The 13,257-nt window shown below is 42.1% G+C and overlaps 1 protein-coding gene across 3 annotated transcripts in view; it reads right to left on the bottom strand.

Moving 5' to 3' along the window:
• Positions 1-1,783: 1,783 nt before the first annotated feature.
• GNG8 (G protein subunit gamma 8) overlaps positions 1,784-13,257 on the bottom strand; it is a 109,358-nt gene continuing 97,884 nt past the window's right edge. For all 3 annotated transcript variants that reach the window (XM_069207673.1, XM_069207672.1, XM_069207671.1), the window contains 2 exons: positions 7,643-7,749; positions 1,784-5,910 (listed from right to left, as the gene is read on the bottom strand). In XM_069207673.1, the coding sequence (XP_069063774.1) occupies positions 5,782-5,910; positions 7,643-7,726 (213 nt within the window). In that variant the 5' untranslated portion in view covers positions 7,727-7,749 and the 3' untranslated portion in view covers positions 1,784-5,781. The remainder of the gene's footprint in view (positions 5,911-7,642; positions 7,750-13,257) is intronic.

Genomic DNA, 13,257 nt, shown 5'->3' with positions numbered 1-13,257 from the left:
AGGGGTACAGTATATACATTATTAGATCTGCCTGAGTCGCAACTACTTCATGCCTTGCCTTGAACTTCCTCAGAGCACCATCCAGTGTCAACCATGGTAGGACCTTCATGTGCTACACCAATCGTGTTCTGTGAAGGCTCTGTTTTAAAAATATTATTTTTGCTTACATTTTGTGTATCCAGAATGAATCATGCAATTGACTTGGAAGAACATTTAGGCTATGGGGCCAGGCATTGTAGGGTTTCCAGCAGACAAGTTAGTTGAAGGCAGCTTCAGAGCATTTAAGAATTAGTCAAATTTGGCAAGCCAAGTCTCAGTTTAATACCCTCAAGAGGAACCTGAAAGATATGTTGAACAGCAACGTTTGCCTGGATTAGGGCGACCTCTGTCCAAAGAAAGGGGCATATTTATACTTTTTGGTGCAAAACTGCACTAACAACTGTTTTGCACCACAAAGTTTAGCACCGGCTTGCGCCATTCCTGAGCACCAGCCGGGCACCATATTTACGGATGGTGCAAGCCGGTGCAAAGGGTGAGCTAGCGTAAAAATGAATGAAGTTAGCCGGGTGGGGCTAGCAGTATGGGAGAAGGGGGTTTTAAACCAAAAAATGACGTTAGGCTATTTAGAGTAAAAAAAATGACTCTAACCAGCCTAGTGGCATTTTCTGACGCAAAACCATCCATACCACATGACTCCTGTTTTAGAAAAGACAGGAGTTATGCCCAATGGCCAGCACAGGGGACCAGTGTCCCCTGGCCATGGCCATTACACCCTGTGCCATGCAGGGGGCCCCTGGTCTGGCCCTTGATGGCACTTTAATTAAACATAAAAATGACTTACCTATACTTACCTGGGATGCGGTCCCCCATCCTCCGATGTCACTCTGGTGTGGGTGGCGGTGTTCCTGGGGCTTGAGGAGGGCACCTGTGGACCCTTTTCATAGTCTTTAACCATGGAAATGGGTCCACAGGTCCCCTAACGCGTGGTCTGACCCAGGCATTAAATAATGGTGCAAAGCAAGCTTTGCACCATTATTTAGCCCGACCTCTCACCTGTGCGTCTTTTTAGCAGGGGGGGATAAATATGGGGCTTTGGGGTTAGCACCATTTTTTAGATGGGAACGCCTACCTTGCATCTCATTGAAGCAAGGTAGGTTCGCACATCTAAAACATGGTGCAAACTCCCATATTATGACGTTAGACGGGTCTAACGTCAAAATATAAATATGGAGTTAGTTTTGGACCAAATGTGCGTAAAAAAATGACGCACATTTGGCGCAAATGGGGTATAAATATGCCCCTTGAATGCAGGATTCCACTACATCAGTGTGGAAAGAAATAAACCAGGCTATCTGTGCCTACAAAAGCCTCAAAATCCTGTCACAGATTTATTAAGACGTGTCAAGCTACAACTGATAGATCTTAAGAGTCCTATAATCCTACGATGGAGGTAAAAAAAAACTCATAAACTCCGTGCTTATGCCCAACAATTACTATCCCTTATCTTGGGCATATCTACAGCAATGTGAATGAAATACAAAATGATTTAAAAATAGTATTTTTTACTACGAATGTGTAGACTTTCAAAGAAAAAAGAATGATGAAATCGGGCAGCTGACCAGAACAATCCTCAAAAGTATGTATAAAGCTATGTTCCAATGTCATTTAATTGTTGTTATCTATATTGTAAGAATGTTTTTATTATTAATTATGCAATAAAAGTTTGATCTCAAATATCAAAACACGAATCTTGACCTGAACTTTATCTCATGATGCTCTGAATGCCATTTTGTATTCTTTTAATAATGCAATAAAAACCTAATTACAAACGAATTAAGGTATCCTACAAACAAAGGCATCTGACAGCTTACAACACTGGAGATCCCAAAGCATCAGATATCTAATACAGGGAAAGTTCAATAAATCAGAGAGCTAGAGACGTACATTTTTAGCATCAGATCTTCCTGAGTCAAGGCACTGAAGAGACCAAAGGTAACGGAGCACAAATCACCATACGTAGAAAAAATTAGATTTCAGGATAAATCTGGTGTGTTTTCCAGGGCAAACGTCTACACAATGGTGGTGGCTCGCAGGAGGGAAAAGGGGCAGGGAGGCGCGTGGGGGGGGGAGGACAACAACAAAAAAAAGTACTATTTGGAAAAAAACTACCTTATGTGCCGCACCAGTCCGATGTGCTCCGTTCAGCTCCTCTCCTCTACTCAGGCACAAGCTCCCAGCCTGCCCTGAGTCCAATCCTAACACTGCTTTCATGCTGCTGGAAACATGAAAGCAGCGTTAGGTTTGACGGAGCACCCATCCAGGGTGGTCCAATGCCGAGTAGAAATTTATGCCTGCTTTCTCCAACCTGGCAATGCAGTACCAGGTTGGAGAGACCCTAGTGTGCATGTGTGTTTGGCCAGCCCGAGACGGCAGGCCTAACATACATGTGCACTGAGGGGAAGGCCTGTGCACTTCTCCTTCGTCTTGTCACAGTCCCATGGTCCCATCCCTTCTACTATAAACGATAATAAACATCGTTTATCATTTTATAGTTAAAGTTTTGCGGCTGCTGCTGCCGGCGGGTGGGTGACGCTCCTCCGCCATAGCAGAGGAGCTGCCCCTGCTACTACAGTGCTCTTTTTGCAGACTTTTTAATAGAAGGATGGTTTGCTTAGTGGTTTCTGGGGAACTACTTAGTGAGCTCCTCCTCCACATGCTGGTCTGTTTACAGAAATGTCCATCTTTAGGTTCCCATTTATTTCATACATTTGACATAAGCCAAGACCTTTTATTTTACTAAACTGTTATTTATATACTATCCTTATTTTTAGAGGCTTCAGACAGTCCTTGTCATTCATTGGTCTGTTGTGTTATTCACATTTTTATTCCACCCAGAACAGCATATTAAAAGGGGCAACGGGACAAAGCAACTTCAGCCATTGGCTATCTGCAGTATGAGTGACCGAATTCTGCCCATTCACAAGGGGCACATCCACATACAAAGTAATTCCCTTCAGAGCCAGGTACTACTATCTATGGCAATGTGCAGTTTTTGAGACCAAAATATATTTTTGCATCTACCCATTGTTTATTTGTGATGTTTAGGACCCAGCAGTTCCCACAAGAATATAGTTTTACACAACCCATGACAAAACAAACAAGGATTGACAAAACCAAAAAGCTAGTTGCTAAAGCAACCTCATTGGTTTTGCCAATGCTTGTTTACTCTTGCAATCCCCTCCAGCAAGTGTTTGTAATTCACTTCCCTGTCCACTCCCTGTTTCTTTTGCCTGTCCTTAATAGTCAGTTTTCTATTCTCCATTTTTGTGGCCTCTATCGGACGCAAAAAGTGGCAAATGTTAACAGTCAGATTAGAAAAATTCAAATACAGCAGAACAGGTGTATTATTCTCGTGGCGCATCTCAGGCCATTAGTCAGCTGAAAACGTCAAAGAGTCCAAGCTCTTACAGGGTGAATGCGCAGGAGTTCTGGCCTCAGATATCACAGAGACCTCTTTTTGACAGTGAACTGCATATGTTGGAAAGCACAAAACATCAGAACCCAAGTTACAGAACATGAACCGTTAAAACGTTAAATAAAAGCATGTAATTAGAAACAGCAAGATAAATAGACCAATACATAGCAAAACACCTGGGAAAGATCATAAGGTACTCAAACCCCAAAATAACAGTTAGCCCAAATGCTAGGAAACCAAAGATGTCAGAGAATTCAGTTTTGTTGTAATGACATCTGCATGGAAAATAAAAAGATAAAGTAGTCCCGAAACCCTGCTGAAAACATTGAGCCTCGTATGTTTTTAGTAGTTGGCCGGTGTGCTCGAGGAGGGCTAAACACTGGAAAAGTCATGACGTATGCGTGCCTTTCACTAATGAAATTAAGCGGATTTTAAAAGGCAAGCCCACAAACCAATGAAAGTGGCAGGCGTGACCTGGGCGTGGTTAAAAGCCCCACAAGAGATTACAAAAGGGATGGAGAGCTTGTGCGCTCGACCCTAAAAAGTATGAGGGCACGATTTGATTTACAGAGTGCAGTTTTCTGAGAATCCTCTTCACTTTGCCACTAGTCTATATTTTGAATTAATTTAATAATTACGACCATGTTTACAGAAATCAGTTAATAAAGTAAAATAAAAACTCACCATAGTTTAAAGTGACTAGCATCACAACCCCATCACCGTATGAGATTGGAATTGTGATAACTGTAAGACCAAAAGAAAATCACTGACTACAATAAAAACTTTACAAGAAATTTGGGAAGGCATTAGTCAGGAGGGTGTATCTCCTACTGATGTGTGGTGACTTGGTTATTTGCAGCTCATTTCCACCGGGTGGGCATCCCTTGCCAAATGTCTGCTTTTTCACACTCCATTTCGTACTTGGACTTACACATCTCAGGTCCTGATTTGAGTAGGCCAGAGGAGTCTAAAGTTTTTGCCTCACCTACCAAAAGCCCGTGGCCTGGGTGGAGTACATACTGAGTCCGCAGACATCTACAATTCTGTGTTATCCTTATGAAAATGTGGAACTTGGTACTTTCCTCGCCACATTCAACATGCATCCGATCTTATTGCATCTTTTCACTCAGTTCTTCCAGAAGGTGTGACCTACTGAACCATACCAGGGGAAAATTGCCGGGGAGGGTTTATATTTGCCTGATAACATATAATTGTGATCCCTCCCAAAACAGGGGTGGGGCATAATTTAACAGAATACTCGGAGGTTAAGTTTCAGGTTTCAGCTCATGTTTGCAATATTTTTACAAAGCGCAAAAGCAGTTTGTGATAATCCTTTCTTAACTGCATATCCTTCCCCAATACACAAGCAAAGGTGCCTACAAACTTAAATACTTCATCTTTCTGGCAGACATTGCTGGAACTACTTTAGGAGCTTCAAACAGAGTGCACCAATGTTTGGCTTAAATAGGCATCAAGAAAACCAACAGCAAAACCTAGTGTTCTGTTTCAGATAAAGTTCTATATTAAGCCCCTCAGCCCTAAAGGGTTAATTTGCAAAATGCTGATTCAGAGAAAAAATATTTAGTTCACAAATATACAGTTTAGCATTGAGGTCAAACTCATGGCTCTCGATCTTTGTTTTTTTTTACTTTAACGCTTTACTCACACAAATATTTTTTATGTAAATAACAATAATATGAGAGAAATTAGAAAACAATTGAATGTGATTTTTATATTTTGTAACTTGTTTGTCATGTTTGGAAAGTTAGTTGTTAAAAAGCAAATTACTTTGGCTCTATACCAAGCTAAGCACTGCAAGGTCTCAATATTTCTCAAGCTTAAGCATCGAACTGCAAGTACCAATCAAATAGTTTTGTTCGGACACACACACATTAAAAAGGCCCCTCTGTATTAATAAAATATAGAACATATCCCCACCTACTTCAAATTTGCAAGGTGGAGCTTGGGAAATTCACTGGCCTCCAAACTTCTGAAAGGGGTGCACATCCGACCTCCCTAAATTCTGATAGACAACCTGAGATTAAAGCCCTAATGTCACCTGCTTGAGGAATGGGATTGGAGGAGGATGCTAATTACCAAGGTTCATCACATTTCAGAAATTCGTCACACCAATGTTAGTGCATGGGATTCTGGGAAATGTTCTGTGGTTCTTTGCTCACATAGGATTACACTGTAGGGCTCGGGGGCACCACTACAGATGGAACGCAGAACTGATGAGAGTCCAAGATCAACGCGCCATTAGGAAACTACAGAACTAGAGACTGGAAGGAGGGAAAAGAGTTGGTTCATATAATTATACAAAAGAGTCTCTTCTCTCGAAAGGGGTTCTCTGCAGAGGGGACTGGAGTCATCAAGGGGTCCTCCTTGGCATGAGTTTCACAGTAAGCCAGAAGATCTGCAGCTGCTTTTGAGACCTGGAGGAGGACAAAAAGGAACATAATTTAAATTAGTTCTGATGGAACATTCCCTGCCCCTGTCCCACAGCTGTGCAGCATACATCATTCCATTCAGTTCTCTAAATTACACTGTTTTCCACAGCTCCACCACACCCTCCAAAACTGCTTCTTCACTACAAGTATTTTTACACTCTTCATTCCATTCTGCTCTCTTTGCTAAACATTTTACACAGTTCCAGCACACCTTGCAACCCTCCACCACTCGCCGCAGGTCATCCACCACCAGTACATTTGTGCTGTTCCCTTCGGCTGCCTTAGCTACACCATTCTCCAGAAATCCAGCACACTCTACAACCCACCACCATTTTCAGCAGCTCTTCAATCTCCAGTACTTTTGAGCCATTTCCTGCAGCTTTCTTGGTTGGACATTCTCCACAGGTCCATGACACCCCACAATACTGCTCAGTACCCCACAGCGCTTGGACCTGAAGTACTCTTCAATATTTTCTAGGGCTCGCTTACCTACACCAACTCCACATCTTAAACACACCATGCATTCCTGCACTACTGGCAACAGCTCCTCCGTCATCAAAATGATTTTGTCATTCCCTACAGCTGTTTGCAATATGCCAGCGCCAATCCACACAGCTTCCGTTGCCAAATTTCCAACAGTCAGGAGATAATGCATTGGACTAGACTGCCTCTTTCAAGAAACCTACCTTTAATAAGGGCCTGATTCAGATCTTGGCAGAGGTGTTACGCTGTCACAAAAGTGACGGATATCCCATATGCTGTATTACGATCCCATTTTATCCTATGGAGATCGTAATACGGAGGACGGGTTATTGGTCACGTTTGTGACAGAGTATCACCTAAGCCATGATCTAAATAAGGCCTACGTTTCTATACTCTGCTTAAGGGAGGTACAAGGGGGAAATAGAATGATAGACTTAAATCAATTACCTCTCTCTTTCGCACGTGAAAACGATAATGAAATATGTGAATTCACTTCTGAGTCCTAGTCTACGGTTTATGTCAACGATCCAAATTGGTTAACTGTCCCATCTTCTCTGATTTATTCTAAGGAAAACTTTTGAATTCCAAATTATCATAGAGCTCCATCCATACATGTGCCCTTAATCCATGAACCTTTCCCTAAACATTCATATCATTACCTGCAACTGCCTCAGGATCAAAGTGCCCGCACAATTCCTACTCCATTCCAATGTCATGGCTTTAATAATTCCTGACAGTTTCTCAAGAATGTTACACCATTCCTTCTGCTGATATTCATTTTTCCTACTCCATTTGTGGAAGGCTATGTGCAATGCTTAATTTGTGCCTGTGGTTGGAGGTAGTGGGCACCAGTCACTCATTTTAAGGGCCCAGGGCTTATTTTTCATCCTCAGATGTTGATCCATGGTAAGAGAGGGAACAGCAGAGGAAAGAGAGGGAAGAGGAAGATAGAAAAACAGTGGTAAATGGAGAAATCAGAGTTGCAACAGAAAGTGCAAAAGTGAGATGAAGAGGCAGGAAGTGTAGGATGCTGGAAGAAAGAAGCATGAGGTGGAATCAAGATTAGATCACCTTAGGTAAACCGACATCTGGCAGGGCAGATGCAAGCGCCTACGAAAAACTTTAGGACTCTTTCCTCATTTTTTTCCATTTTTTTTTCAAAACCCTGGCTGTTTGTAAACTAATGACTGATCAGAGCACGGTCGCATATTCATGATACCATCACGAAGCTCACCTTCATTCGGTCGATGTTCACTTCCAGCTTAAGTTGTTCCACTGTTTTCCTCGCCTCTGCAATCTTGGCCATGTTGTTTGACATTCTGCACTGCTGACTTTCTGAAACTAGGGGAGGAGCAGGACCAAAAATAGTTTAGAATGTTTTATAGCAGAGGCAAAACTCGCAGTGATGTAACCCCCCTCTGCTTTTTCACATATTGGCATTTTTTAACACAAAACAAGATACTATCAGGGAGCAATTGCATTATATGTCTTAGAGGAAAATTAAGTTATTTTCCCAGAACCCCGGTATTTATAATAAAGTGGTGGAGTCGGGAATCAGATTTGACATTGTGTTTAGAAAAATAAAACCAATAATAATGCAAGTTGTAATCTCGAGAGGAGTGGAACATTTTGCCATACACCATTTTACACGATCTTTTCCGTAGCCGTGAGTCACTGTAAAAGTGGCATTGGTTATTTCAATGCAACGCTGAGCAAAAGCAGAAATTTGAGAATCCAAGGATTTCATCTGAAGTATTGCATGCGGCCCATCAAGCCACCAAGTATGTGGAGGCCCTCATTTCCCCCCTCCTGTGGCAATACCACCGGCCATACTTAACTTCCCTGGCGGGGATCTGCATGCCTTAGCGCATTCTCCTGTCTGCAATGGTGAATGCCGAGTGGGCACCATTTATGCTTCGTAGCTCAGCCTCCATTTTTGTATTTCTAAAACGAACTCCCAAAGTGACCATTTGTTTTAGAAAAGGCATTAAAAAAAATCGTTATCACATGCATTGAGTTTTCTTCCCTCACATCTGCTGTTGATTGATTTAATTTTGGTGATGGTGGCACCGCTCTGTGACCTGGCGGCCAGTGGTGCCTAGGGCCCCGGATTGAAAGTTACCCTGCTGTCAGAAGCCCTGAAGTTTCCCCACCTCAAAGTAGGTAGGCTAAGCTCAAGGTTGTGCCGTTGTATGGTGGATTCCCGCATCGGCCAAACTTTAAATGAACTCATAACTGTAGTGAATTAATTTGTCATTAGAAACCACAAAAATCAGCAGCAGGAAACATGACATAAAAAGGAAAGCAACTAGGAGAAAGATGGTAGATAAATGAACAGCTCCCCTTTAACCCAGTCCCTGCTCTTCCACCGCTACCACCCCTGTCTATTCCCTCTCATTTCAGATGACACATTGCAAGGGCTGTCAGATGCTTAATTCCAACAACTGTGAATGTGCTGATGATGGTGGGTTAACCAAGGCAGGGGCTGGCAAGTGACACTGGCTTTAGGTTTCCTGCTGAGCCAGGGCTCCGCAAAAGCTAGCATTTCTTTTGTCTGCCAGTTCCGTTCCTTTAGGGAAATCTGACCGCCCTGTTGAGACCTATCGAGGACAATTTTCACACTGTCCAGGCCTGAGAGGCTGACGATCAAGTGGGCAATGCAAAGCACCTCCCCCCCCCCCCCCTTTAACACTGGTTTCCATAGGTTGCTTCCTTTCCAAAAGAAAAATACTGCCCATTTGTCCAGTTTTAAGTCTGCAAAGGACTTGTGGTATATATACTTAAAAATAGCATCATATAAACTTTGTATTAATTTGGAACATGACCTTGCTTTTTTTTGTTTACTTTAGTGATCAGTCCGGTATCATTATGGAAACCTATAGCACATTTGAAAGTGCCTCCTTATATTTTCAGAGGAAAGTATGTACTGATAAGGGTGAAATTACTGGCGTGCTGCTCCTTCCTTTCACTTGATCTCCCTCAGTTTTCGTATTTTTAAGCATATATAGCACGAACTCAAACAGACGGTACAGTAGAGCTTTACACGAGCACCAGTTACATTAAACAAAGTCACATTTATATTTTTTTTAGACATGGAGAGATTAAGTGATTTGCCCAAAATCACAGGGTGTCAATCGAGGGGGTACTAGAATGTAGTGCCCTGATTTCACATTCTAAACAAACAAAAATAATTATGTGGGACACTTATATAATCCATGTAACTCTCTCCCTGAGACACATTACTCCATTTATTTACCAAAATAGATGTAATTCAGCACATGGACAAAATACAATCAGGTGCACATGGCACAGTGCTCAAATGTACAATGGTGTGCAACATTTATACCAAGGCAGACAGTTACATTCATTATACAAGAAAAGAGTCCCAGGGAACCATTTTGTTTGTTTACATGTTGTACCCGGTTCTGTTATTGGGCATAAGGTTAGGTCCTGTGAATTGTTAAACTCGTTTAAAATTCCGCTCCACTGGCTCTAACAACACCATTGCCTCTCCTTCATGGTGGTGTTTTTAAAGTTTGAACACAATGGTTTTCACAATCTGTAAAAACGAACATTATGTTCAACCTCCAGGAAACAAGAATACAGACACATTTTGTATTGGTCAGAATGGCCAAAAGGCAATGAATTCGAGTTCGATTTGTTTTTTAGAGTGTTAACACAATGCTGGTTTTCACAGACATTGTGTTAAAACTCGAAGAAACACCAACATGAGTGCATTGTCTAGTGGTCAGAGATTCCAATGGCTAATCTATCCGTGCTTGTGCTTTACTATGTTGATTTATAGAGTAACAGTTCCTTAGCAGGGAGGATGTATCGGACTCGGATCGTGGTGCGCTCGAGGGGCGATGAGGGCCCCGTGCTGAGCCAGAGCCAAGTATCTGGGTCGAGACAGGTTCGAGCTTTCAAGGGCTCGCACACCTGTGATATTTATATATCAACATTTTTATCAATATTTACCTGCAAAGCAACAATTATTAAATATTAGCTGAACATAGGTTGAGATGCTTTCGTTGTGAGGATACCTTGCAGATCATTTCTAGTATTGGTGATTTTATTTGGTTTTCCTTCAGTACTGATTGGTGATAACTGCACTTAAATAATAGTTGTACTGTGGAGCCCTGCTGAAATAACTCAAGTCTACTTTGTGGATTTCCTACCATCAGTGAACGTTTCGTATGTAAAGGGAAGTAAATGGGTATAGGTTTTTAAACTATTTTGATATATGGGGGTGCCAAGGAGAAAATATTTTTTTATTGTATGTTTTGTGTCTAGAGTTCATCTTTGCCTGGAGATATTAGGCCAGATTTACAAAGTTTTCATTCAACACACGCTGCATCCAAAGGTGCATCTCTGAGTTGTGTGAAAGGGAGCAAGCAGAACAGCACCATGTGTATTAATTTATGAGGCTGTATCTCACTCGTCCTGTGCTGACACATTTTGGGCACATTGACCCATATTTATGGGAAAATGTCAGAGCGCGACACTGCGCCAAAATTGGCAGTGCAGCACTCCATCATTTTCACAATGCAGGGATGCACCATATTTAAGTGAACCCCTGTGTTGTCCCCTGTGCTGGCGCTATATTCAGCTGCCATCAGAGGCATCTTTGCACCATCGTGCAAAGATGTCCGCATTGAGGAGTGTAATTGTTTATGTGCGGGAAGGTGTCCCTTTCTGCACATAAGCAATCACTAATGGCAGTTTGGCACTTCTGTGTGTGCAGCACAAAGCTGCACACACAGAAGTGCCAAAGCGTAATTTTTAAATGATTGTTATTTTGATGAAGGGACACCTTCCCGCACATAAAAAGCATTTCTGGCATTTTGCTCTTTCTATGTAGAATGCAGCACGCATAGAAAAAGCAAAAAACGAGGATGAATTAAAGTATTCCTCCTTGTTGCGCCTTGCGAACGCCACTTCTGGAGGTGGCGTTACATTTTGGCGCTGCCTCAGGTTTACGAAATCTCGTAAATCTGAGGCAGCATCAAAATGCAATGGGTGTTGATGTGCACTGCCACAGCAACACCCATTGTCACAGCAACACCCATTGCATGCCCCTCTGATGCAGATAACTGCGTTGGAGGGGCCCTCATTTACAAGGAGGCGTAACGCCACAAAAAGTGGCATTACACCTCCCTGTAAATATGGAGCAGAGGTTAGCACCACTGGAGCGTCATGTAAAGTGATGCTCCAGTGGCACTAGAGGCTCATGAATATGCCCCATTGTTCCTCTCACACACCATTGCATTATAGTGCAAGGGTTTGCACACAATGTCTAACATAGGTTTTGGACTGAAAGATTGCCTCACCAGTGCTAAGTATGCTTAAACATAGTTTAATACTTTACCAAGTTTGTATTTGTGCTGTATAGTACAGCACATATTCAAAGTTGGAAATATTTGGGAGAAGAAAACATTTTCTTCAGCCTTTCCACTGCCTCGATGAGGTGTAATATTTTGATACAAATTGCAGTCTACCAATATTAGTAGATAAGGATTAAAGTCAAAATCCCTGGCTTTAGCATTGGAACACTTATATGTCACCCAAGGGACGCCTCTTTGATGTGAAATAGAGTAAAGTAGTGCATCGTGCTATATTGTGTTACTTTCTAATAAAACACCTCACGTTGGTTTGCATCACATGAGTGACACTGTCAAAGCCCCACTCACCTTAAACTTGGATTCTACAGGCACGAAGACAGTTCCCCACATACCTACAAGGAACAATCCCCAACACCCAAAAGAAGTAATAGGTGTCTGTGGATTATGCCTGAGGGCAACAGGGGAATAGAGAATGGAAGGGGATAGGAAAGGAAGGCAAAACTCCTGGCCTTGACACCCTAGTGGATGCCCATCTCAGTCGGCAGACCCAAAAATCCCTGTGTCCCTATGTAAATACGGAAACAGTCACAAGCATGCATGCATTTAATATAAATTAATTTGAGCCCCCCCCCCTTTTAGCAATCACTTGTCGTGAATTGAAATAAGTGACAACCTTATTGCTCATCCAGTTCAGGGCTTTCACTCACAAATAATTGCTATCACATATTTAGACTAATTAGGTCAATGGGGAGAACCAAGACTACCATACTTGCAGCCTACTTCCCAGCCTGGGTACCCATACATTAATATGCCACACACAGAGCTTGGTCTAACATGTTTTTATTGCTCTTGTGTAACAGTGAACTCAACATTCTAAATATAAAATCTATTCACTAGAACACTTACGTCACAGTTCTCCGGAGTCAATCAGGCACCAAAGGGGTCCCGTCATCGCTAACTCACAAGATACTACATCTCCCACCTTGTTAAATAAAAAAACATTTTTTTACAAATATACTAAGATCAATATATACATATATATATATACATTACAACTCCTCTATAAATCATCAAGGAACTTTGACCAAATGCCCAGATTGGGTTTTCTGAGGCAGTGAAGAGAGAAGAGAAGTGTCAATGACTGTCACTGGTGATGGAGGAACAGATGCAGTCATGAGGCTCTCAACAGTCTCATTTGAACTAGTCTCATCTCTGACATCAGGAACTTGCAAATGATGGTGCAGATGCCTGAAGTGTGAAGAATCTCATGTAACAGACTTTCCAGGACGATGAACAGTCACCATATGTCCGTTGCTAGTCACAACTTCGAAGAGTTCAGCATCAAACGGAGCATCTGATTTGTGTGTCCTCTATTGTTGCACCAATAATCAAATCTCCTTCATTGAAAATAATGTTCTTGGCACATGTTTACAGCACAAGTCTATTCCATAAAGTTCGCCATCTATCGCAGATCTCTTGTTGGTCCATTGTGGTAACTTGGTTGTTA

Source organism: Pleurodeles waltl, chromosome 9, assembly GCF_031143425.1.
Source record: "Pleurodeles waltl isolate 20211129_DDA chromosome 9, aPleWal1.hap1.20221129, whole genome shotgun sequence".
Taxonomy (NCBI): Eukaryota; Metazoa; Chordata; class Amphibia; order Caudata; family Salamandridae; genus Pleurodeles; species Pleurodeles waltl.
The sequence above is the reverse complement of the archived record's forward strand: the minus strand, read 5'-3'. Positions and strand labels throughout refer to the sequence as shown.